The sequence below is a fragment of the Ammospiza nelsoni genome, chromosome 8 (assembly GCF_027579445.1).
Source record: "Ammospiza nelsoni isolate bAmmNel1 chromosome 8, bAmmNel1.pri, whole genome shotgun sequence".
Lineage (NCBI taxonomy): Eukaryota > Metazoa > Chordata > Aves > Passeriformes > Passerellidae > Ammospiza > Ammospiza nelsoni.
The window spans coordinates 12961433-12986392 of NC_080640.1; the positions used below are offsets into that span (position 1 = coordinate 12961433).

The window sequence follows — 24960 nt, forward strand, 5'->3', positions numbered from 1 at the left end:
CGTGCCTTAGTGTGAACCTATCCTTTGGGGCTGGAGAAGGTCAGAGACCTGTTCCCAGCCAAGAACTAAAAGCTGGAGAGACAACAGTGGCTTCCACAGCAAGACACAGGAAATAACCATGAATCCAGACAAACTGCAGAAAAGGAAAAAAGCCCAAACTGTGGGAGATTAGAGAGGTAGGGAAGAAAATACTTTAATTTATATTATATAACCAGCTTAATGACAATATAAGACATAGACTTTTCATCCTCCAAGTAAAATGAGAGTGCAGGTGTCCTTGGAAACTCCTGGGGTTCCAGTCATGCTTTCCTACTCCCACACTTGAGACTGGGAGGAGCCTCATGCCCAGCCCTGCTTCAGAGCACCCGTGCTAATGAAGCAAAAGGCGATGTCACTCAGCAGTGGTGCTGGTCCCTTCCTCTCATGTTCCTGGGAAATCATCCTGCACTTCTCAAACCTGGCCAAAGGGCTGCAGGGGCTTTTCTATACTACAGCTGAATTAAATATATGGGGAAGAGATTCTCTAGTGTTGCCTAAGGTCCTAGCAAGTCACAAAGGCCAGAAAGATGCTACTTGCTAAAACCATAACAAATAAGCAAAAATAATGGCCAGCTTATCCCATCAGTGGCTGATGAAGTGACAGTGCTCCAAGGCAAAAGGCAGGGCTGAGTCTGGCACTGGGGTGCCTCCACCATTGTAAAGGGGCAACACCTGCTGGAAACAGGAAGAGAAGTCAATTCAATGTAATCCCACAAAATCTAAGGCCATGCAACTCCATTTGTGCTGCCAGGAAGAACAGGCACACTACACATGTGGTGGCATTCACAGCTGTGTCCCTGCTCTATGCCCCCTCCCAGTTTACCACCCACACCTGACAGCACTCTGATGAAGAGAGGAAGGACAGGCCACCAGCTGGTGCTAGTTCACAGCCAGGGAAACCTCAGCCATGGCCAAGGCCACTGCAAAGCTACTTTCCAAGGACTGGCAAGCTTGTGCCTCTGCAGCCACCCACAAAAGAGAGCTGGGTAAAATCACAAGTGAGGATAAAAGCATTGGGCTCTGGAGGTCCCAAAAATTACAGTCATACAAACTGACTTAATATTAAGCTTTACAAGCCTGCAGAGAGGACCTGCATTACTTTAACTAAGGGAACTCAGATCTACAACAGGGAGTAAAAAGGCCAAGTCTATCTGCAGCCAGCACTTCGCTGCAACGCATTTCACAACAATTTACAAGAGTTACATCTGGCGATTCTGTTGCCAACAACCTCAGCAATGCCATCCAGCTCCAGAGGAAGCCAGATACAGGTTAGGGACCAAAGCACGAGCTTGACAGCTGCCTGTCGTGCCCAGCTCATCAGCCAACCACTCTGCACGCCAGCAACCGGTTTGTTTTGTCAGCCAGCACATCATTTGGTACCACTTACAGCACGTACGTCCCAGCTGGAAGCTAGGGGATGTGACAAGGCTGGCTTAGATGGGGGAGGGATGGGAAGTACTGGGGAGGTGAGCTCAAAGGCAGCACTATGGGGAGAAGGGGATTTATTGCACCAGTGCAGGACACTGCACAAAAATGCAAAGGCCCGGGCTCAATCTGAGCTGCTGCTCACAGAACAGCTTGTTTTATGGGAAACATCTAAGAGGAATTAGGCTAAAACCCAACCAATTTCTCATGGACCGCTGAATAACTATCAGATGATGAGAGCTTTTGGCCATGACAAACTTGGGTTAAATTGGAACCAGTGACTTCATGTTTCCATACCCCTTTGCAGAATAAAGGCACGCAGCCCCTGCACACTTGGTTGAGTGTCCTGTTCACCTACAGCAATTTACTGTGCTACAATTTCAGCATTCACACTGCAGAACAGGTTCTGTTGAATTGAAATTGATGTTGATTTATACTTCTTTGTAGAGCTAAAAAACACAGTTAATCTCCATACAATTTTAATCTAAAATCCTGGAATACTAGAGAGGAGACAGGCCAGCTCTACACTGGAAACGGGTCAATATTATAAACAGATGATAGAAAAAAATATATATTTTCCAGAGCCATAGCAACCAGAAGAGAATAATAAATCGGCCTGGGGTTGGGAAGAAAAAGATAAGGGTACAGTCAGGGAAAAATGTGTATGAATTACTGGCACATTTTATTTGGCTTTAGTCATCCTCCTGGGAAGAAATAAACAGCTTTACAAACAAGCCAGAGAAGCTTCATTTGTATTCAAGGAAGCAAGGAGTTTGTTTTAGGTTTTGAGTTTGGTCGCTTGTTTTGGTTTTTTCCTTTTTACACACAGAAACTGGCCTGTGTCAAGAATGTTTGAAAACATGTTGGCAATCAAAGAGTCACTGAGACTACTCCTCTGAAGCTTTCTGGACCCCAGGAGATGTGAAGCCAAGGCCTGGGGGGTATGGCAGGACAGCAGGTGCCAAGGTACCTGCTGGCTCATGGCTGCAGGTCTGTGACCCCCATCAGATCCCCTAATCCCACTGAGCCTCACTTTCAATGTAAGAGTGATAGCTCATTCACACACTTGTTGGGACAACGTAAAAAGTCTCAGTAGTATCAAGGTAATGAACATTCATTACTTCCTATGTAACTTACTTTCTTGTGATTTATTGTTGATAAATCCATGCTGGAACATCCATTATTCTGTGGATGCTTTCTGGATGGTTTGTTTCTCTTAGCAGTTTATTAAGACCTGAAATCTGATTGACCACTTAGAAACGTTTTTTGGTGGGTTTTTTTGTTTTAGTTTGGGTTTTTTTTGTTTTGTTTTGTTTTGGGAGTTTGTTTTGGTTTTGATACAGGTTTTTTAATGGGATGTGAAGAACAGTATTTGCCAGTTTTCCAGTCTCCTGTGGTGCTACCTGTGTCCCCTAAACCAGCAGGGGCTCAGCCTGCTCATGCTGATATGTTCTGGGGTAAATGTCATCAAGCTCAGCCAACCTGCAAGTTTCTAACTCATGGACATGCTCTTCATACTTTGGGCTCATTCCCCACCACAGCTTGTGCATTGTGGAGAATATAACCATGACATATGCCACATCATTATTTTCAGGCTTTCTGCATGATGAGTTTTCATGACCATTTCTCCAAACCCATACCTGACAGCTGCAGCTGTTTTCTTTCAGGCTAAAAACATGGAAGCAGCAAGAGTTCAATACACACATGTACTTGTTCCCATGCTACATCAATATATTGCCCTCATCACACATATCAGACAGACCCTTGAAAACAACATAAATTTATCCTAGAGAGAAAAAAAAAATGCAAACTTTAATTTCAGGAAAACACAAACCATAGTGTGGTGATTAAGGGTCTTAGTACTGTAGTACATGAAGAGTTAACAGTTGTTGTAAGCTCTGGATAAGCTTTCTGTAGGAAGAGCGTTTCTTCCTTTTCACTTGAATTGAAGTATAAATTTGTTCTACCATGAGATATTTGCAGTACACCCATGAACCACGACAAGCTAAGGTCACAGAATTGTACAAAGTTTCATTTTCAAGGTTTGAAGGTTTGGGGATTTTTTGAAACTAACAGAGTTGGAATTTGTGGTCATGGTCAAACAGTGAAAAAATTAAGAACAGATAAAGCCACAAATAAAACTCTTTGAGACTTGAAAGCTTGGTGTTGTTGAAGGAGGGTAAGTACTGCCCTTTAATCAAAAGCACCAAGCGCTTGTTACAGTGAACAGAGAAGCCAAGGCTGAAAGAGGTCTGAAATTCAATGCAGAAGATTGCTTTTCTAAAGCACTGCCACAGTGCAGGAGAGAGAGAAACAAAGGAATGCAACACTCATTTGCCTAGAAACATTTGTTAGAAAAATCCATCACTTGCAATGAGACATGCTTTGCAATTGCAATACACAGGAATAATATTTAGGACAGCAGTAGCTGCTAGGTGAATATTCAACTCAGTCATCATCACCTGAAAATGCTCAGGCTCAGCAGGAGTATGACTACACCTTACTCTCCCCCAGCTTCAGCTGGACTCAGCAGCACACCTCTATGATAACTAAAAAGTTGGCTTTTATCAAGAGATAAGAATTTAGCTCTTAGTACAGCTTTCAGCATAAACAATTTTCTGACATGCGAAAGTGCTTGGAGCCCATCCAAAAAGTTTCTGCTGATTTTATTCTTTTTCTTGCTCCTTGTTCAGAGTGGATTCGTTAAGTTTTACTTCAGTTGTTTCAGTTCTTCAAATGTTTTTAAGGCTACTTTGGAGTATTAAAGATACACCATAGTTTTATTTTTTTTAAACAACTGAAGAGGACGACATTAAAGTACATACACCAGAGTTAAACAACACTTCCCAGAGTTTCATTTGACAAATGCTCTAAGCACTACAGTCAGAAAGAACTTGAGCAAAAAGAAACCTTTCATCATGTAAAACAATGCTGTCATGCCACAGCCTGCTTCATGCCCAATGGGCTTCAGAAGAACCAACCCTTCAAATACTTCACAGTTTTAAAGTTTCAACATCTGAATAGAGAAGTCCTGTAAAAAAAATGAGAAAAAACAATGGCAGAAGCTCACTTGGCTCTGCAGAGTGAGAATGTCAAACTGGGGAAATCTCTACCAGGCAGAAAAGAAAGTAACACTGCTGAGGACTGGGTGCCTGATTACCCAGGAGTGACATAAGGGAGAACTGCTCTGGACACTGCCATTCTGAGACAAGACAGCTCAAGGGAGTAGAATAAAATAAAGCAGGACACATCAGATGTAGAAGTATTGGAGACTCTGCAGAGCAATGGAGTGAGAGATCTTTGACTAAATTAGAAAATTACTGCATCTAGCTGTGGTCAACTGGCATTGGCCTGAAAGATCAAGAAGAAACATGATAAAATAGGCCCCATTACAAGTCTTACTTTTAAATGCATAATCTTCTCAGGATTAATGTGATGTCTATTATTAACCAGATGATTTTAGCCTGAGAAAATTCTTTCTCAAAGAGATATGTGATAATCAAATTTGTACTAAAATAAAACTAGAATTTTTTCACTTGTTGCACAGCATACAGATTTGTTTTATACAAGGCAAGGAATGGTTGGTAACAGTCAGTGACAACACACAGCTGCTTGCTGAAGAGTATAAAGCAGCATGGAAAAAAAGGCCCCAAATCCAACACTTCTGTGATATTTTAAGGAGCCTTTGCAGGTCACTTGTCCAGCCTCCCTATTAGAAGTGGAGCCATCCCCAATGCTAGATCAGGACCAACTTAGCTTTGTTGAGCCATTCCTGAACCTTTCCAGGAATAGAGTTCCAGCACCTCTCTTATAAACCATTCCCTGTCCTTTGCCACTCTCCTTGTGAGCAAGTTTTCCTTGAAGCTATTCCAGGGCCTCCCATATTGCAATTCAGAGCTGTAGCCCTTTGATGTACTACCTAGGGCTTGACCCCACAATCTTGTAACTACCCTCCCTACAGCTGTAGGCTCCAATTAGAACACCCTGCACATTCTCTTCTCAGGCTAAACTGGCCCTGCTCCCTCCAGCTTTCCTCACGGCTCACATGCCCTAGAACCCTGACCACCTTGAACACTCTCCAGTTTTTCAGTATCTCTTAAAGGCCAAAACCAGGACACAATATTTTAAGCAAGCCCTTCTCAGTGCCATGCCAAAGAGGTAATAACTTCCCTCTATCTGCTGCTCATGCTTTTCCTAAGGTAACCCAGCATGTGGTTTGCCCATTGTATGATAAGCATGGTATTGGCTCATACCCAATTACACAGTCAAAGAAAGAAGTCAATTTATGATTCATACACTGTTGTTTTTCATAAGGCAAATTGAAAACTAAACACCCAGAGGCTAGAATCCAGCAGCATGGATGAGTTTCAGTGTGCCTGTAAAGAGTCATGGTGGATATAAAGTAAAAAGCAGCATGGATAAGCAGAAGATAACACAGGAGGGTGGTTCATGCCAGATTGATAAGCATGGGCACAACCAGTCTTTTCATTCTAAGAACAGTTCTTTGGCTTTGAGGTTCAAAAAGATGGGACTACATTTTGGCAGAAACCAAACAAGGGAAGTCTCTGCCCTGATTGCCAACTTAATCACCAAGAAGTTTGCCCTTAAGTACCATTCCAAATCCCATTTCACTCTGCAGACCTCCTCTCACCAATGAAAACATAGTGACCAACAAGCAACTGCTGTGAGAACTGGCCTGAACTAGGAAATTTAAAATGTTTCAAATGGGATGCAGGATATTTAGTATATGTTAACACATAACACATACATTACTTTGTATCTAAGAGGGAGACTTTAGATTCAGATGTTTTCTTCAGATCCTGCAATCATTGCATAGAAAATGTGAGTATTAATTCATCCTTGATGGTCAGTAGCAAAAAGCTGCTGCGCAATACAATTTAGGCAGGATGGGAATTTCAAACAATGTAAAATATCATGACAGTCTCATAGATTTAGATGCTTAACAGTTGTAAAAATCAAGACACAAAAGTGAGACAAATTTTGGATGGTAACTGGGGAAGACAGCTACATAGCAAATGTTACAAAAAGACAAGCAATAATCTGGGCTGGCACTGAACTATGTCTACCAATATTTAGAAAAATACCCAAAAGATTGGCACTACCTCAGATTTGTCATAGAGGTTAGCAGAGCAATCTTGTTCTTACCCAGACCTTTTTCTTTTGAGACTCTTCCAGCTGACTGAAAATCATCAGCAGAATCAGAAGTTACTGAGCAATTTATTAACTAGTTCAGCAGGTACAAAATGCTACAAATTCAATAATCATTGATTTACAAGGTACTTTACCTGTAAAGGACCTCAAATTAACTTAAACATGTTCTTTAAATATTGTCATTCAGATCTTGTGATGCTGGAAAGTGCCTTTCAAGTACATTAGCCATCAGCCATTGCACAGGTTTTCATGTGCTGGCACTAAAAGTAACATTCAATCTGCTGATGTAAATGAAACTATGAAAGAACAGTGCAAGAAGATGGTTTGTAGGTACCCTGGTTCCCAGTTTTCTGGCAATTCTCCACCAGCAGTAATGATTCACAACTGCTAATTCCTTGGCCCTCCCAGCCCTTAGCATTCCTTACAATTTTTACATTTTCACATCTCAACAACACCATGTCCATATGCATTGCTACTGCTTGGCTGCAGGACCACGGGAAGGGATTTGCCTGTGATAGAGCTCCAATGTTTTTGGAAGCTCTGCTGAGAAGTGAGACCTTATCAGATGGCTGTTCCTCAGCCATTCAGGATAATCAAATGTGTTTTTCTTGCTGTGAGAAGATACTGGACGTGGCACTCAGTGCCATGCTTTAGTTAATGAGGAGGTGTTAGGTCATAGGTTGGACTTGATCTCAAAGGTCTTTTACAACCTAGTTCATTCTGTGATTCTGCAATTCTGTGAATCCAGCTATGCAGGAAAGAGTCACTGGGCAGACCTCCTATAGTTACTGATTGTTGTGTAACTTCAGCTTTTAGATACTCAGGATTTGCAGTAACCTAAACAACAATTGGTTTTGTCCCTGCAGGTCGGGCTGCAGGAAGGAACACACTCTTTTGGGTTCCCACACAAAGACAATTCCCAAAACCTGACTGGGTGGTGGTGAGACAAGTGTCACACCCTGTAACAGATGTGGCCTTTCAGAAGCAGAGCAGGAGGAAGCAAGGCCTGTATTGACCCCGTGGTACCTGACTGGAAGACGTATCTGGCCAAGCCTTGCATCAGCTCTGCAGGCCAGGTGGGCGGCGCCGACTCCCCCGTCTCCCTCTTCAGCCGGAACGTCAGCTCAAACCCAAAACCACTCGGTCCATCTGTTCCTGTAAACCTGGAGGGAATGAAAAATAAAAACTCATGACACACTTGTAACCAGAGCAGGATTGAAGATTGGGACCATGGAAAAAGGGGAAGCATTCTCCTCACAGAACCAGCCATCCAGGGAGTGGAATCTGGACCCTGTGTTCTGTAACCACATGTGCAGATCTACCTGACTGATACAGGACAGTGGCAGCCTCACAAATGCAAAGTTGTATCTTGGACAACCAGCATCCCTAAAGTATTTTATTAGTTTCACATATCAGTTAGTAAAGGAAAAAAATAAATATTTCTTAAAGGGAGAAATAAAAATGCTTCAAAGTGGATAATTTTCAAGAACTGATTCCAGGAAAAAAAAGCATAAACCAGAAACTGAAACACATTATGAATGGGTCAGTTCTAAGAAAGATCAAAGTTAACAAAAAGCCTTCGAGCTGATGTTTCACAGCTATAGTTTTTGGAAAGTAAGACGGCTCCCTATTGAAATTCCTCCTTTCAAGGCATGTTCTGAAACAACACAGCTTTACTTCTAATATGAAATGAGCTAGAGTTCAGTGGGCTTTTTTTTAACCTCTTGGATTTCTGCTTCCCAAAAATAACCGTTTAAAGAAGACCACACATGCTTTACATTGATCCATACGAAAATTACTGAATAACAGAAGTGTTTAGGTGAGTATCCATCAAATCTAAAGCAACACTTGTATTTAGGAGAACATTGCTGGTCACAACACACCAGTACTCACAAAGCAGTAAAGCTGACAGGCAACATTACTTAAATGGATTTGTTCATATGGCAGTGTGACTCTTAAACAGAGAATTACTATATAAGAAAAAAAAAAAGGTAAGGAAACAAGCATTAAGCTACTTCCATGCTAAGATTTTTTTTTAAATCCTCAAAGATTCAAGACATACCTTCCAAAGAACACTCAGAAAATGCAGCAGCATACAATGCTTATATTTTCAAATTAACTGTTAAAACTTAGAAGAATTTTATTTGCATCTAAGAGATTTTTATTTAAAGACTTAAAATGTTTTTGAATAATTAATGGTCACAAGTTGGTGAAAATACAGGGAAAATTTAAAAACATGTAATTCACCTGCACTTTGCAGCTGTTCTGAGGTAACAGTCAATAAAGTAAAAATCTTTGATCTATTTAATTTTAGCTTGGTAATCTGGTTTTGAGGAAATTGTGACATATGTGGCTTTGAATACTCATGATTACTTTGGAAATACTTTATGCTTAATTTAGACAGGTCTTTCATAGAAAGAAATATTAATATTCAGAATGTAATTAGCATAGTAATTTTATTAGTATTTTTGCCAAAGGTTTTGCTTTTGTTATCCAATAGCCAAGTTATGCAGCTTGGCTTCTCTTACAGATATCCTTTTTACTGCAAGTGCTCACACTGGCCCTAGCTTCAAAATTGTGATAAGGATGCATCAGTCTGCTAGTAGAAAGGCAAGTAGCATGGGAAATTATTTTTCTCAATTAGAAAACGAAGATCTCCAGATACATGTGCCAATGGAAGACAGAACAAATGGCTTATCATCTCTCACAAGGACAGAGATACTCCTCAAGCGGAAACACTCGGTCCTCGTGGCAGTCTTCTCCTTTCGGAGTAGGTCTCAACTGCTTAAGCATTATCTTAGGAGGATGATAAGAAGCTGGACAAAAAACCCACCACACCTTGCAGGCTTGCAGATTTTCAAACTTGTGCTTCTTCCTGTAAGTTCCAAATCCCCCCCCCCCCCAATTTTCCAGAAAATTTCTAGAAAATCAATCACTGTCACCCAGCCAGACAATGAACAAGCTAAAAACCCTAAGAATATTTCCAGAACAGAAAGACCAGACCTCATTTCCCCCCCAAAAAAATGGGTGAAAGGGTAACAATACACAGATGGAAGAAATCTTGGTAAAGCCCATGGAAGCCATGAACTCTTCCACAGACCTCCCCACATTCTCTGCTACCTGTACCTGCACCAACCTGCTCCCTTTCCAGTGGAAAGCATTCCCAGCAGGTCAGCCTGACACAACTCCTGTGCCAGCTGCAGAGGCAACATGCTTTGACTACAGCCTTTGATCTACAGAAACTTGATTCTGGCACTATTTGGGGCTAGTTTCTCTGAGAGCTAGGGAAGTGAGGAATGAGATTATAGCTTTGGTGTAGGTTTTTCTGGTCATGGTTAGGTTGGCTGGGTACTTCTGTTGTTTTGTTTCTGTTTTTTCGGGTGGTTTGTTTGTTTTTGGGTTTTAGTGGGTTTTTTTGGCTTTTGGGGGGGGGGGGGGCAGGGAAGGGTGGTAGTGGCTTAAATCTGACGGTAACCAATTCAAACTACAGCCAATTTAGAGCAAGGACTTTGGAGCTTAGTTCAGCATCTCAGCACCGAAGTGCTTTACAGGTAATTTATTCAGTCAAATTCTTGCAGCACAGCAGTCCAAAAGCCTCTCAGCCTTACAGTAAGATGATGGTCTGACATGGAACATGTGCAGGGAGAAAGGCTCAGAATTTTTTTATTTTGTATCCCTGCATGGCCCTGCTACATAGACTGAAAGCTGCAGTACAGCATTAAATTTCTGTACTAACAGATCTGAATATTTCACATAGTTTGTTTTATGTCTTGGTTCTGGTGAACCCTGGAGTTTTGAGTGAAAGTTTCTTCTAAACACTTCTAAAACACAAGGGGGAAGTGGGGGAGGGGAAACCCCTATTTTCCCCCAAAACTAAAGATGCTAAGTATAAAGAGTCTACATGGACTATATTGTGCCCACCACCACTTGGCTCCCTCCAACCTAAGGGTACATCACCTTTTTTAGCCAACCCAACTGCAAAGCAACTGGGTAAGTTTTCAGAAAAATAAACACTGATGGAAAAATTCTTGGCTTGCTGCATGCTCACTGGCACACATCAGATAGTTTAATATTATGACTACAGCAGTAATAGAGGCTCTGGTATCTGCCAAGTCAAATCCAACCCCATATTTAATATTAAAACCTTATTTTGTCAAAAGAACAAAAATAAACCTTTCAAAAGCCAAGGTCATACATTACATGCCATTCTTAGGTTAAAACTCCTGTTATCTGTTCAGCAAATCAGCTCAGCACAAACCACACTGCAGCACTGCGCATACGCTGGAGGAGCCTGCCTCGTTCCTTTAATGAGGTAAGAGTTTCACTGATCATGATATTTAGTTCCAGCAAAAGAATCCAAAGAAATAGAGGCCCCTTTATTTACAGAGCTGTGCAACCAGGCCCCCCTGAGCCCCCCACCACCCCACACTCTGCCAGGCCCTCTTCTGAAACCACACACAGAGAACTGAAAAGCTGCTCCCCTCTGCAGCAGAGTACCCAGGACGTTTTTCACATCAAATAACCCAGCTTAAGAGGATCAAAAGCCAAAGTAGCCCTTTGCTTTAAAAGCAGCTCTGAAAACCAGAGGCTTTTCAGTTTAAATCAAAGCTATATGCCAAAGCATTTTCATTATCACTTTTGCAAGGAAGAAGGGAAGGTTTGCTTCACTGCAGTGCAAATGGCAGTATTTCTGCAATTCTGCTTTTGAAAGCTACACAGCTCTGTACAAGGAGCAGAGTGTACTAGGTGTTTATTTTTTTGAGAGTTTAAGAGTATGTGCATATAAATATATTAGGTGAACCAATCCCTGGAAACGGGAGTTTACATAGGGAAATCACTATGATTATTTCAGCCTGAGAACAACAAGAAAGCCCTTTCAGGCTGTTTGGGGATAGTTAGGACTGCACTTTCAGAAGTCACAGCTGCACTCCCAACAGCTTCAGAGAGATAAACTGACTCTCTTCTGGGAAGCAAGGTCACAGCACTCTGGAATGACTTGTCTCAGACTCAGTTTTCAGCTGCCTCAACACTACTTTTGTGAAACCACTTAAGATGTCTTTTACTTAAACTTCTTAATTGCATCTTTCCACATCTTCTACACAAACAGTTACCTGTTCTGCTGCTGGTGAGCTATTCTGATACCATTTTGAAGGCTGCAGAAATACAGTATCATTACATTTCTAAATCTAACATCAGAAAGAGATGCTGGTATTTGTATCAGGACCAATTTTAACTGTGTTAAAATTGATTCCCATCCCACCCACCAAAAACTCCTCAGCAGAATAATTGCCAATCTGTAGCTTTCAGTACTCTAGATCAGCTTCTTGGGATCTTTTCAAAGTGTGAGGAGATGGTCAAACCAAGGTGACAGACAGGATCCACCACTCTGCCTGATGAGAACAAAGCCTGACACCAACAAGAAAAAGCACTTGGGAGTCCAATCCTAAACACTGTTTTAAGGCTGCAGAGCTAATACCTGTCACAAAAAGCATCAAGGTACCCAGCGACCAACCTCACAGGTCCTCCCTGAGAATTACTTAAATCACCTGAGACATGCATCACTTCCCTTTTACTGCCCCCCAAAAAGCAACACAAAGGGTGGTCTCCTGTCCACAACCAAAGGAGAAGACTTCAGCAGCCACTGAGCTAAACACTTCAGTCATTATCTTAAAGAAGATTATGCACAGTCAGTCTTCTGAATTCAAGCTCCAGGTGCATTGTGCAATTTCTACCCACCATAAGCAAATGACCCTCAGATTTCAGAGCTTAAGGGAAAAAGAAAAAAAAGGAAGAAAAAAAAAGGACCCTACCTAGTGCTTCCAGCATCTTGCCTAACAGGAAGCAGTTGTTTTTAGTGCAGCTGTCAAACAGTATAAAACTCTCATCTGAGAACCCCAATAGCATGCTGGGAGGTTCCTGTAAAGCAATTCCATTAGAAAATAGGCACAGCAACCCCTTTACATAAAAGGCTTAAAAAGTATCCAGAAGAGTAATTTCAGCCAAAACCTACCTGCTTACTCACATATTCTCCTGGATTGTCTCCTGACATTTAAAAAAGTATTAATTCATGTAAAAACATGTAAGAGAAGCAAGGGGTTGTTATCTGGATGTCAGATGGTTATCTCTTCAGAGTACTTAGCAGGAAATTCCATGAGCTCCTGCTACTCCAAACTTGCACACACAATCTTACTGGACTCCTTCGTAGCTTGATTTAAGAAAAAACTTCATGCATAAGCAGGACAAATATAAACATAAAATGAACACATGCTCAAAGATTTCTGTTCATGCAAAATTGCTTGGAAAGTGAGTGACACGGGGCTCAGAGATATCAGTCTGTAGCAGCTGCTGCTTAGAGCTTGCTCTTGCAGTACATCATATCAAATGTGTAAGCCATCAACCAAATGGAAAACTCTTCTAGAAAGTTAAATTGTTTTTAGAGATTTATTCCAACATCTAAATCCAAACAGATGCAGAGCACTCACTCTGAAGTTATTTGGAGGAGTTTCTCAGCTTTCTGAAAAACTCATGTAGATCCACTTAGAAAGCTTACACTGAGACAGAGCTGAATAAAAATTTGTGAATTGATTTGTGCTGGACAGTATGTAAACAGAATTGTGTTTCACTGAGCTACCATTCAATGAGGGAAAAGCTGTTATAGGGCAGAGGGGGAAGAGGAGACAAGGTACAGTCTCACTCACATATACACAACACTGATTTCACAGATTTTACTATTCAGCTTCTTTAAAACTCAGCCAGTTACAATCTTGGCCCTGAAACCTGGAGACTCACAGTTTAGATTTCGTTTTTACACAATTGTCTCTGTAAATAACAAATGTTGATACAACAGATAAATTGTTTTTTCCTCTAAACCTACAGAGTCAAGTCAACCTTATTCATAATTCTGCAGGCACAACTGTTTTATATAGTGTCACTAGATAGCGATCAAACTCTGGAATCAGACCTAGGGATTTGATCCAGGGAACTCAGCCCTCTGAGAAAGCAACTGGAAACTTTTGGAGGTCCCTTCCAATCCAAGTGATCTACAAATCATCGTGGCCAAGAACACGGGTATGAACTTCTGCTACTTATACTCTGTACGCAGAACTGCACTTGCAGAATCCATAGCTAATAATTCACAAACACTTGAGTTAAACTAATTTTGACAGAAGTGGTTCCTAAACTCAGCTCCTGTCCAATCACCTAGGAAACTGCTCCTAAACTATGCTATCTCCAACCTTGTATGTTAAAGTAAGCCACCATTAGTTTTCTGGTCACCTAAATGTGCTGGGCTGCAAGTTAAGGCAATCTGGGGGTTGTTTCTTTGAGGCTCTGCTGTCCATGCCATGAAAGTGGTACCATCTGGAAGGAGAACAAGATCATGCTTAGCTGCTGGAGGTTAATCCCTTTGAGCTCTAGAGGCTTGGAAGCATTATTGTCTCATTCTGGAGAGTGCCAACATACAATCACACCTGTAGGGATAGTGCTTGCAGATCAAGGGCAAAAGGCTGCAAAGGCTCTATCAGTGCCAAAGAGATGTATCTGCCTCATTATTAACAGGAAACTTCAGAATACTCTGAAAGTGCTCAAACAGCATCCAGGTAACCTAAGTTTGAACCTCCGATCTGCTACAAACTTCTCATCCTCAACAAGTTACTTAGGGATTTGATTCTCAGATGTAAATAATGATAGTTCCCTGCTTCAAAAAGTAATGTGACACACTCATCATATAGGAAATGCTTATTATGCTCCATCTATCAAGGTCACAAAAGCTGGGAAATTAACTCCACATTCTGCACAGCATGGACAAATACAGAACATGGGAAATGACTAAAACGACCAAATGTGAAACAGGAGGTTGCATGGGATATGTCACTCCCTACTCCAGCAAAAGATGTTCATATGAGGGCAGTTTACACTTTATTTTCTCTATTTTATGGTGCCTGGATGTAGCTATACCAGTAAGTGATGATTTATTCTCGCATTACAATTATAGCTAAACTGACAAGACCAAACCAGTTCCTCTTCATGATTTCCAAAGCAACTTATTAAAAATAAATAAATCTTTGTGCAATCAAGTAACTAGACTACTGACATGTGTTTCAGCTCAAGGGCTCACACATTTCCCCACAGAGCTATTCTGGCTTTCCACTTCATGGCCAGCAGAATCAGTCCCAGCCCAGGTGAGATGTTGAGAGCAGATTCTGAACCATCACAACCAGCACCACAAGTGAGGCTACGCTTCCTGACAAAGAAAGTGCAAACAGTTTCACTGCAAAAGCCTGGGAAGTTGCAGCAGACTCGCATCATCTTAATGCCCACTGAAAGGATCTGGAAAGAAAAACTAGGAGTACAATAAGGATTTACTATTGCATTCACAGAACAAGAGTAAAGGCACTAATGAAAAAAAAAAACTTATCAAGATCTGTAACATTTTACTTAAGCTGCCTATTTATGCTGCACTTCAGAACTACTCATACTTTGTTTCTACAAGGCCCAGAAGAACAGAGCTCTCATTTGGCCTGAGCTGGAGGTGATTCTGCCAGCAAAGCACACAGTCACTGCACGACACAGTGCATTAGACAAGACAAACTTCCATCTGCACATGGATCCCACTTCCTATTGGATCTGAATCCTCAGCTCTGACAGACAGAGAATGGCAATACATCTCCACAACTTCACCTAAAGGCTCAGCTGCAACCTCACCAGGCAAGAGAACATGAGCAGAGGGCTAGTTGGAGCCAGCGTGGCTGGGAAGAGCAGCATTGTTGTGTTTGGTGAGCAGCCGGGAACAGGGCACCAGCTCTCCTTGCAGTGTCTGCTGGCTCCCTCCTAGCTGCTACTGTGGAAAGTTCTGCAGCTGCCGGAGGAACCTATTCTCATAACAAAAGTGCCTTTCAAAAGCAGTAGGGAGGGTGGAAAGAAAATGAAAAAGCCCTCAAAGCCACTGACAGCTACAGTTAGTATTTTTCAGCATTGCCTAAAGGTCTCAGGCAAGGATCAGGACTCCAATACCTTACGTAGAATATAAACACTGGTGTTTCCCATTACTTTCCTGCTGGCTTAAGAAATATCATGCAAGAAGGAAACTTCAGCATATCCTTGAGCACACTTTTAGAACTCTCATACAATTAAGTTCTCAGCTGTGCAATAAATTAACTTGGGGCATAAAAGGTATTCAGGAGCTTTTATGAGCCTGAGATCCAAAAGCCTGCAAATAGGTTGTAGGCACCCATGGCTGGTTGGCAAAATGCTCAATGAGAACCAGCAAGGTGTACCTGCAGCCCAGGAAGTCAACTGTATCTGGGGCTGCACCACCAGAGGTGTGGCCAGGAGGTTGAGCGAAGTGGTTCTGCTCTTCTACTCTGCTCTTGTGAGATCCCACCTGGACTGCTGCATCCAGCTCTGGGACTCCCATCCTAAAAATAACATGGATCTGTTGCAGCAAGTCCTGAGGATGGCCATGAAGATGCTCAGAGGACTGGGGACAGGCCGAGAGAGTTGGGCCTGTTCAGCTTGAAAAAGACAAGGCTCCAGGGAGACCTCAGAGCACCTTCCAGTCTCAAAAGGGCTGGAGAGCTGGAGAAAGACTTTTGACAATGGCACGAAGTGACAGGACAAGGGTGAATGCTTTTAAACTGATAGAGAGTAGGTTTAGATTAGATATTAGGAAGAAATTCTTTACTGTGAGGGTGGTGAGGCACTGGCACAGGGCTGTCCAGCAGAGCTGTGGGTGCCCATTCCTTGAAGAGTTCCAGGCCAGGCTGGATGGGGCTTTGAGGAAGCTGGGCTAGCAGGGATTGAAGCTAGAAGATCTTTATGGTCCCTTGCAACCTAAACCCACCTATGTCTCTCCAATCCTGATGGATCTCGAATTCAATCCCTGATCTTTCACTTCATCAGCTATAGAAACCCACACAATTCTGCCTTCCTTGGTGAGCTGTTACATAGCCTCTTTTCATTGCAAAGGGTGCATTTAAAAATATACTGATGAGCACCATGAGAGATCTTAATCAATTAAGCAGGCAGCGAAAGGTCCTTGGAGCTTGAGCTGTAATTCCAGGGAACAGAAAGCACTGGACTGCTGGTGAAAGACTCCCAAAAGGGAAACATGAGACATCTGCAATGAAAAGTCTACTACAGATTTTTTTTTAATCTGCCTTTAAGTGTTAAGCTTCTCCTGCAAGACTATCTTTCCTTTGAAGCACTTCAAACTTCTAGGGCTTGTGAATATTACATAAACTCTATTTGTTGTAAGATAATGTCCAAAAGGATAAAATAAATCTTTGCCTCTTAAAAATCAAACAAAGGAGTAAAGAAAGTGTCCTTACCTCTCCACCCCTTCAGTGGCTCCAGGCTTACCCCTAAGAATTTTAATAGTGGCAAAATAGTTTTGCTTCTTGGTCAAACCACTTCACTTATGGAAACTGCAAAACAGCTCAGCTTGTCTTTCAATCAGAAGCAAAGTTGGGAGAGACATGTCAACTTACAGCATATTTCAGTATTGCCTACATTTGAGTGCAGCAAGCAGGAACACTCTCTTCGTGTTCCTGACCACTTTTGGAGGAATAACCTGCCCAGTAAAAAACACAGAGATCAGCATATAGCTCATCACAACCATTCTGTTAGAGAAAATCCCCCATTTATCTCTGAACACTAAATACTTTGCTTTTCTGCTTAATGTTACTCTTCTGGGTAAAAAAGGAATTCAAGGCCCAGAGAGATATTATTTTTGCATAATAAGGTTATACATATGGATTCAACTTAGCTAGGAAATGTCAACTTAAGACTTGTCTTCATGAGGAAATTTACTGTAACTAGTCTACCAGTATAATTATATTGCTGTAGTTCTACTGGTAAAATTCCCCTGTTGAGCCTTATTCATAACAACAGCTGCCTTTATGGTTTATTTTTGTCGACTATGCCAAAAAAGGCCCCTGCTCCAGAAAGGCCACAACAATTTACAGGGAGGAGGGGAAGGAGTGGTGCCAGTGTAACTGGAACAGTAGAAAGAATAACAGTATAGAAATGGCATTATTTCTCTATACAATGAATTATTTGATCAAAAAAAAAAAAAAGAGTGAAATACTGTAAAAAAAGTATACTGCACATCAGACCTCATGGCAGGTGAGGTATGTGCCAGTTTCGTGCTTCATTTCATAGCTTTGGTAAAGGCCCCCAAGACAGACACTGCTCTGCATCAGCCCCTCCCAGTGCATCCTTTTGTTCTCGCCTCCTCCCAAAGTGCTGCAGTGCATTTTCCCAGGAGTACTCTTTTCCCCCCATTCCTTTATAGAAGCAATGCCTTGCCACCCAGCAACTGCCCAGGGCCCCTTTGACTGACCCTCCAAAACAAATGGGCATTTAAGACCAGTCCCTCTGGTTTACAGTTTGCATCTCAGGGACCAGGGATAGCTGGAAAGCAAAGAGTACTTTTTGCAAAAAGGATTTTAAAACAATAGCCCTTCGCTTCGGCAGTACAAGAATGCTGAGCTAGACAAAACAATGAGCCATCTGTGCACTCTTCCCTCCTTCCCTTGTCTGTATCCTCTGAGCTTAAATCAGAGCTCCCCAAGAATGGCCGAGTCCCCCTTCACCTCCGCCCACCCTGTTTACATCCTGAAAAAAACAGTTTTCTGGCCTATTTTTTTCCTTTTGTTCTTAAGAGCCCTTGCAAAATCTTCCTTTAAACCTCAGCCCTTTGTCAGGTGGTATCCCATCTACCCAGCTTTGTCAAGTGATGAAAAAATGCCTCCCACCAGTGATCCGTTCCTTGTTTACCATCCCTAGAGGCAGAGTGGCACTCAGGAGCCCTACTCACCCCTTTGTCCCAGGAAGGCAATACCATCTGAATGGGAGACCACCAAGATTTGCAGCCCTCTTTTGTTAGCCTGGTGTCACTGCCTATTGGGCCTTGATTCAAAACTGAGATGACAGTAGAGAGGCAGCTGAGTTAGGTCATCACCACGGAGCATAGGAGAGAGAAACACCAATAGCTCAAATTCCATATAAAATTGGTAACTTTATTATCAGTGGTAATTTGTTGTTACCAATTATAGTCAAAGACTCATCAAGAAACATGCACTATTCTAGTACTAGTCAAGAAGGCATGTTCCTAACACTAAAAATGCATTGAGGAAAAAACAAAGGGGATTAGGTATGAATAAGAGCCTTCAGATCTATTTCTTCAAACCTTTATTTTGTTAGTATCTCTATTCCAGGCAGCAAATGGATTAAAAAATGTCAATGAATGTCAATGATCCCACAGCTGGAATGGCTGCACCGCTTAAAAATACTTCACCCTTCACGTTGCACTGAAAAAAAAGCTGTTTTTTAATTCTTGATTTTAAAAACATCATAAACAGATCTTTATCACATAAAGCAACCTTTCACTAGAAGACCCAGTTTTGATCACCAGTTGCTTCTCTTCCCAGCAGGCTGAACTTGCTGGGAGAGCAGAGCCTGCAAACTCTCCCACATCTCCACTCATTGGAGATCAGAGTAAGGAAGCCATGTCTCAGATCAACTCTCCTCCAATGTGCCAAGATCATAAATGTGGAAGTTCTGTTGGCAAAAAAACCACCATAAAATCATCCACTTTGAGCACTATGCCCCTTCCCTGCAAGGCAGCAAGAGGCTCATCCTAACAGGATGCAGCAGTGGAGCACATACCCACAATCGAACAGGAAGCAGTGTTTGCCTTCAATGCTCAGCACTAAACCTTCTTCCAATCTTTCCCCGCTTTTTTTTTTTATTGAAAACAGTCTTTCTTGTAAATTCAACTACTGTGCTGCAAACGTTAAATGAATTTCCTTCAATGCTTCAAAAAAACATTCCAAATCTAGCACAGTTCAAGAGTGGTCTCGTCCCACAGCCCCTGCATGTAAACACAGATAGACCGCAGCCCAAAGCAGGCTGCTCTCTGTAGGTGGCCCACATCTTCCATTTCATTAAGGGTACTAACTACCTCCAGCAAGTGACATTTGGAAGCCAAGTGCACTCTGCCTTGGAGGAGGAAAATCAGATTTCCCTGCAGTGACCATAGCTTCAGGGGAGGTCTGCCTCCAGCAGTGAAACACAAGCCTTAGAGGGTTCTGGTGCATGGCAGCCACTGGAGGGACACCCTCAGTGGGACATAAATAGGCATGATGGTTTAACTTGGTTTTTTGTAATGTTTTTGTCTGGGAAATAGAGAATTGAACCCTACGTGATCACACTTGTGCATATGTTTCATTAAAATGTCTTAACTCATTGGTCAAAATCAATCCAGTCTTTCAGAGCAAGAGTTGTCCCAAAAATGTCACATTTCTGCAAAGTATGCAAAAACAAATAGCCTGACAGAAGCGAACCATCTACAGGTATTCCCAGTAAGCAAGTTTAAGTAGAACCACACTTGTATTTCCAAAGAATCCACAGAGGTGAGACTTGTTAAAAGTACCTTAATTTTAAGAAAAGCTCATTCTAACTCATATCTTTATAGGTATGAAAAGAATCTAATCACAAAAAAAATCAATTAAAAGAGATTTTATTGTGCTGTGCATCTAAACGACTCTTTCCTACTCTGACAGATTCTCAAATAAACTACCATTGAAAGAAAACACTTTTTTTTTTGTTACAGAACTCCCTAATTCTATGGCCTCTCCCTTTGCACTCTGCCGTGAACCTTCCTCTCTCCCCTCTGCCTCAGACAGAAGGCCAAATGAAAAAATAAGCATTACATTTGGGGTCAGCCTTTGATAGGCAAACAAGACCTGGGAAGAAAAAGGAAGTCCAGAGTATGGTGCCCACCTTGGACCCTCTCTCCTCCAAATCCTACCTCTTGTACTGCTTTCCTAAACTGATGCTCACTGATATCCTCTTCCATGTAATTCTCTTCAGCTGGGGCAGATGCTTCACCTCCAGCAACCTCTCAAGGTAGACATGCTGAACTTTACAAATCTTACCTGAAATATGGATCTGCCACCTCTCTCTAATTTACCATCTTCCAAAAGGCCCTCTGTTTTATCATGAAAACAAAGAGGGGCAGAGTCACTCGCTACCATTTTAAAAGCATTCAGTTACCTTGGAGCTTGGTGTAATATTTCAGCAGTGCTTTAGGCATGTGGTTTATAAAGCACTTAGGGACCCATTAAATAGCAAAATTTAAGGCTAAAGGCTGGCAAGCTGAGGGCAGTGAGCTTTTAAATTTATGAAAGGCTACAGAACTAAGAGGCCACTAAAGTGATAGCTGTCAGCACCACTCCATCCTACATTCATGCAGGTTCAAAGGAGAAGCCAGCATGCACTCAAAAGAAAGAGAGGACTCATTCCAACTTCCAGGCTATTTTCTAAATACTCTTTTCATCTCCTTTTATACTCAGAAAAAGCCTTCCAGAAAACATCCACCCCTCTGCAAGCCTTGTATTGGTTACCTGATCCACTTTTGCGCTCCTTTTTCTTCCTCCCAACTCTAACAAGCATCCTTGCCCTTTTACAAGTTAAGGTCATTCAGAGGATCTATACAAGCAAGCAGAACACAAGCTGGACTGAAGATCTTGAAAGGCTCCTGCTTACCCTCACCTTTAATAGGGAGGCACCACCCACAGAGACAACACGTTATCCCGGCATGCACTGCTCCCTCCTGATCCAAATGGAAAGCAGCACAAATCAAAAGGACCACAGCAAGTTGGAACCTGTTGTCTCAGCGGGTGGTACCCTGCATCTGTAATAGAGATGAAGGCAGCTGTAATCTCTCTGGTTTTATGCAAATGGGATGCTGCACTTCGGCTCCTGGCTAGGGGCCAGGAAAAAAACAAAACCAAAAAACCCCAAACCCCACCACCCTTGTCAGTATGAAGCTGATATAGTAAACATCAAAACACAGTTGGCATGTCATTTTGTGGGATGTGGGAAGACCACAAATAAAAATCTTATCTCAATCTATCCATAATTTAAGCCTTACTTTCTATTTCAGCTCTGAATTACAACCCTGCAATTTTAATACAAATAAGACTATTCAAGGTGTTCAGGAATTCTATTGCATCATGGTTTTCACTTTCCATGCACTTTAAAGTGTTCAGAAAATGAATGAGCACTCAAACTACAGAACAGTTAAGTGAAGATTCAAACCTTGGCCTTAGAACAAACTGAAATCAGAAGCCAGTATGGCAAAAACATTTTCCTTCTTAGTCCCTGGACAGCCCTGCAAACCTGTGCCAGCACAATCTGGGGCTGGCAAACACTGTGGCACCATTGTTATCTGGTCCAACCTTCCTGCTCATGCAGGGTAATCCCAGAGCACATGGCACAGGATTGTGTCCAGATGGCTCTTTAGTATCTCCACAGCCTCTCTGGACAATCAGTTCCAGTGCATGGTCACCCACACAGTAATTAGGTTCTTCCTCATGTGCAGGTGGAATTTCCTATGCATCAGGTTCTGCCCATTGCCTCCTGGGTCAGAGACTCCTGAGGGAGTCAGCGGAAGCTGGCATTGTCACTGATGGAGTCTGAGTCCAGCTACACCTGCTGATGCTGCCTTCCTTGTGCACCTGTTCTCCACCAAGGAAGAAGTCACCATAATGATTGTAAACTGCAGGAATGATCTGTCCCTTGACCTCACTGATGGCCTGGCATCAGAGCACAAACTGCCAGCTGAGGCACTGGCTTTGTGCAGACACACAGGGACATGCTCCTTGCTGCTGGCATTGCTGTGGGCAGCTGCTGCCAGCAAGGGGTGGAGAAGAGTGCAGGACTCAGCATCTCCTCTCCCACAACTGCACTGGCCACATGCCTCCTGCCAGCAGGCTGCACACACTCACCACTGCAGTGCAGAATCTCTTCAGAATGCAAGAACAGTCAGAAATAAAAGGCCCTACTTTAACCCTGCTGAATAGATTCAAGAAGTCACACGTTTGTTTTGATTAGAAAGAAGATAGAAAAAGCTAAAAATTGAGTATAACTTGCAAAAACATACTGGAAGGATTTCTGCTGCCACTCAAGTTGTGCAACATGCTCAGCTGGAGAGACTTATTTCCATGCAAGCAGCTTGGCATGAAATCCCACTGAAAGGCCTGTGGTTCCCTAATGCTGTCATGACATCATGATTTAGGATTTTTAGAGCTATCAGCTCAGTACAGCTGGTGTCATGGTTGCCATTATACCATGAAACACTGAGGGGTTTTAAATGAAAAAGGTTTCCTTGCTTTAAATTCTTAAGATTTCTTCCATCTTATTCTACAGATTCTTAAAACCAGACTGGTTCTGTAAGCAGAGTACAGCTGATACGTAAGCAGAGCAGGAAACAGTGCTGCTTTAACTGAAAATAAATCTGTCAACAAGGAGGCACAGGGAGACCTCTACTTCAGACTTTTCAGGTTCTTATTAAAAAATATAAATTAAAGTCAACATTTTCACATTATTTGCTACATCTGTTTGCTATTCCATTATAAATAAAAATACGGGGCCTCCAATTCAGTGTTAGTCCACTCAAAAAAATCAAAAAGTCCTTTTCATTTAATACTGCATTATAATTGTTCTAAACTTACTGTATTACCATGAGAGGTCCACAAAAAGTAAGCTACATGTTACCCAAACTGGGCAATTAACAAGACCTTTGGCAGTGTTCTGTCTTTTCCTTTCTAAAATATGAAGGACAGCAAGGCTATGGAAACACATCCTTGATGTAAGAATCCTGCTGACTGTCCCAAGCAGATCCAGCTCTGCACTCTTTGTAGACAGCTTGGAAACAACAAAAAAAAAAAAACAAAAAAACCCCAAAAAAAAAAACCCCCCAAAAAAAAAAAAACCCAAAAAAACCCAAACAAACTCTTTCCTGTCTCCAGAGGGCAGGGCAATTGAACAGTGCCACCCTGGTTTTAAAGGAAATATACCAAAGATTTAAACAGCTGCCCTGCAACCCCATGCTCCTGCCAACCATTCGACAGCACACTTTACCTGGGACAGCAGAATCCCAAAGCCCTTCAAGCAAAAGAGAGACATATTTTCTTAAACAAAGCTTTATTAAATTCCCTGTCAGAGAACAAGAACCTCCTGAGTGCATAGAAAAATCCACTACATTCCTACAGTGTGCACCCAGGGCCGGGCTGGTGACGTGCAATTCCCACAGCCATCAAATTTCCAGAGCAGTTTTAACAAACAAGAATTGCTCTTGGGAATGAGAACTGCTGATGAGGGCTCAGCTCATTTGAAAATCTTCTCTCAGTAGTCTACAGTGCTCACATACCAGCTGGTAACTTCAGGTTCAGTGTTTAGGAGATGAGTAGGTCTTGACAGCTCTACCACATGCACAATTGGGACACAAGGTAGACCCAACCTACTGGACAATACTATCAATATTAAATACTATTAAGCTTTGTAGCTCCAAGAATGAGGCCAAATTAAAGGTGACAGACTGCAGACAGCTGAACATCTCAGGGCAAGTGACACAAGGACAGTGCTGTGGAGCTGGGGGTGCTATTCCAGCCAGAAGGGAACACACACCTGATCTATGAACAAAAGTACCATGTAAATATCTACATGTTCACACTAAGATCTCTTGGGAGGGAAGGAAGCCTGAAACTTCATTTCTTTCACTTGCCCTACTTTTCCTCCCAAACTGGGGTTTGTTGTTAATTGTTGCTTAAATGTCCCAGGCAGATCTCTTTGACATTAGGGTCCTGTATAAACTCCAGACTTGTTTTCTGAAAAATAGTTCTGTAATCACAAATACAAGGAGGAAAAAAAACAGAAGAAACTGCCTTGAGGAATGGGTAAAGTTAAAGAAACTGCCCAACTGCTGCTGTTGCAAGAGAAACTTTGATGGAAAAAAAACTGGTGGCTGAATCTTAACCAAGACAAACAAAAGGAGAAAAGCTTGTGTGAACAAACTGGAGCCTTTGCTGCACCATTCATCAAGGACATTTATCCTGTAACTATAACACAGTGCAAAGATAATTTCTGTAAACAGTGACAGCAGAAACATTGTGCCATTTCTGGCTGGTTAAAAGACCATGCTCACAGCCCCAAAATCATGACGGCCTGGCTACTGCTACTCACTTCAACTGGAGTTAAGGAGTAGGGTCAGCTAATGAAAGAATAGGGTTAGCTCATGCTGCCTGCTTGGTCTAATGCAAAGTCCCTGCTAGAAACTATTCATACCAGCAACCTAAGAAAATAATTTAATTACTGGAGAAAAGACAGTCAAACAATTAGAGTTTTTGGCTTCTGTTACACAAATTAGCACTTTATACAGCAGCCACTGGAGTGGCAGTCTGCTGACAGTAACACTGCTGTGCCAGCAACAGCAAAAATCCCCTTACAGCAGTTTTCCAGAGGAAGGCATTTAACATG

General features: G+C 42.1%; 1 protein-coding gene across 3 annotated transcripts in view; it reads right to left on the reverse strand.

Moving 5' to 3' along the window:
• The window catches only part of SUFU (SUFU negative regulator of hedgehog signaling), an 82303-nt gene that overhangs the window by 51014 nt on the left and 6329 nt on the right, over nt 1-24960 (reverse strand). For all 3 annotated transcript variants that reach the window (XM_059476870.1, XM_059476869.1, XM_059476871.1), the window contains exon 3: nt 7663-7799. In XM_059476870.1, coding sequence (XP_059332853.1) covers nt 7663-7799 — 137 coding nt within the window. The remainder of the gene's footprint in view (nt 1-7662; nt 7800-24960) is intronic.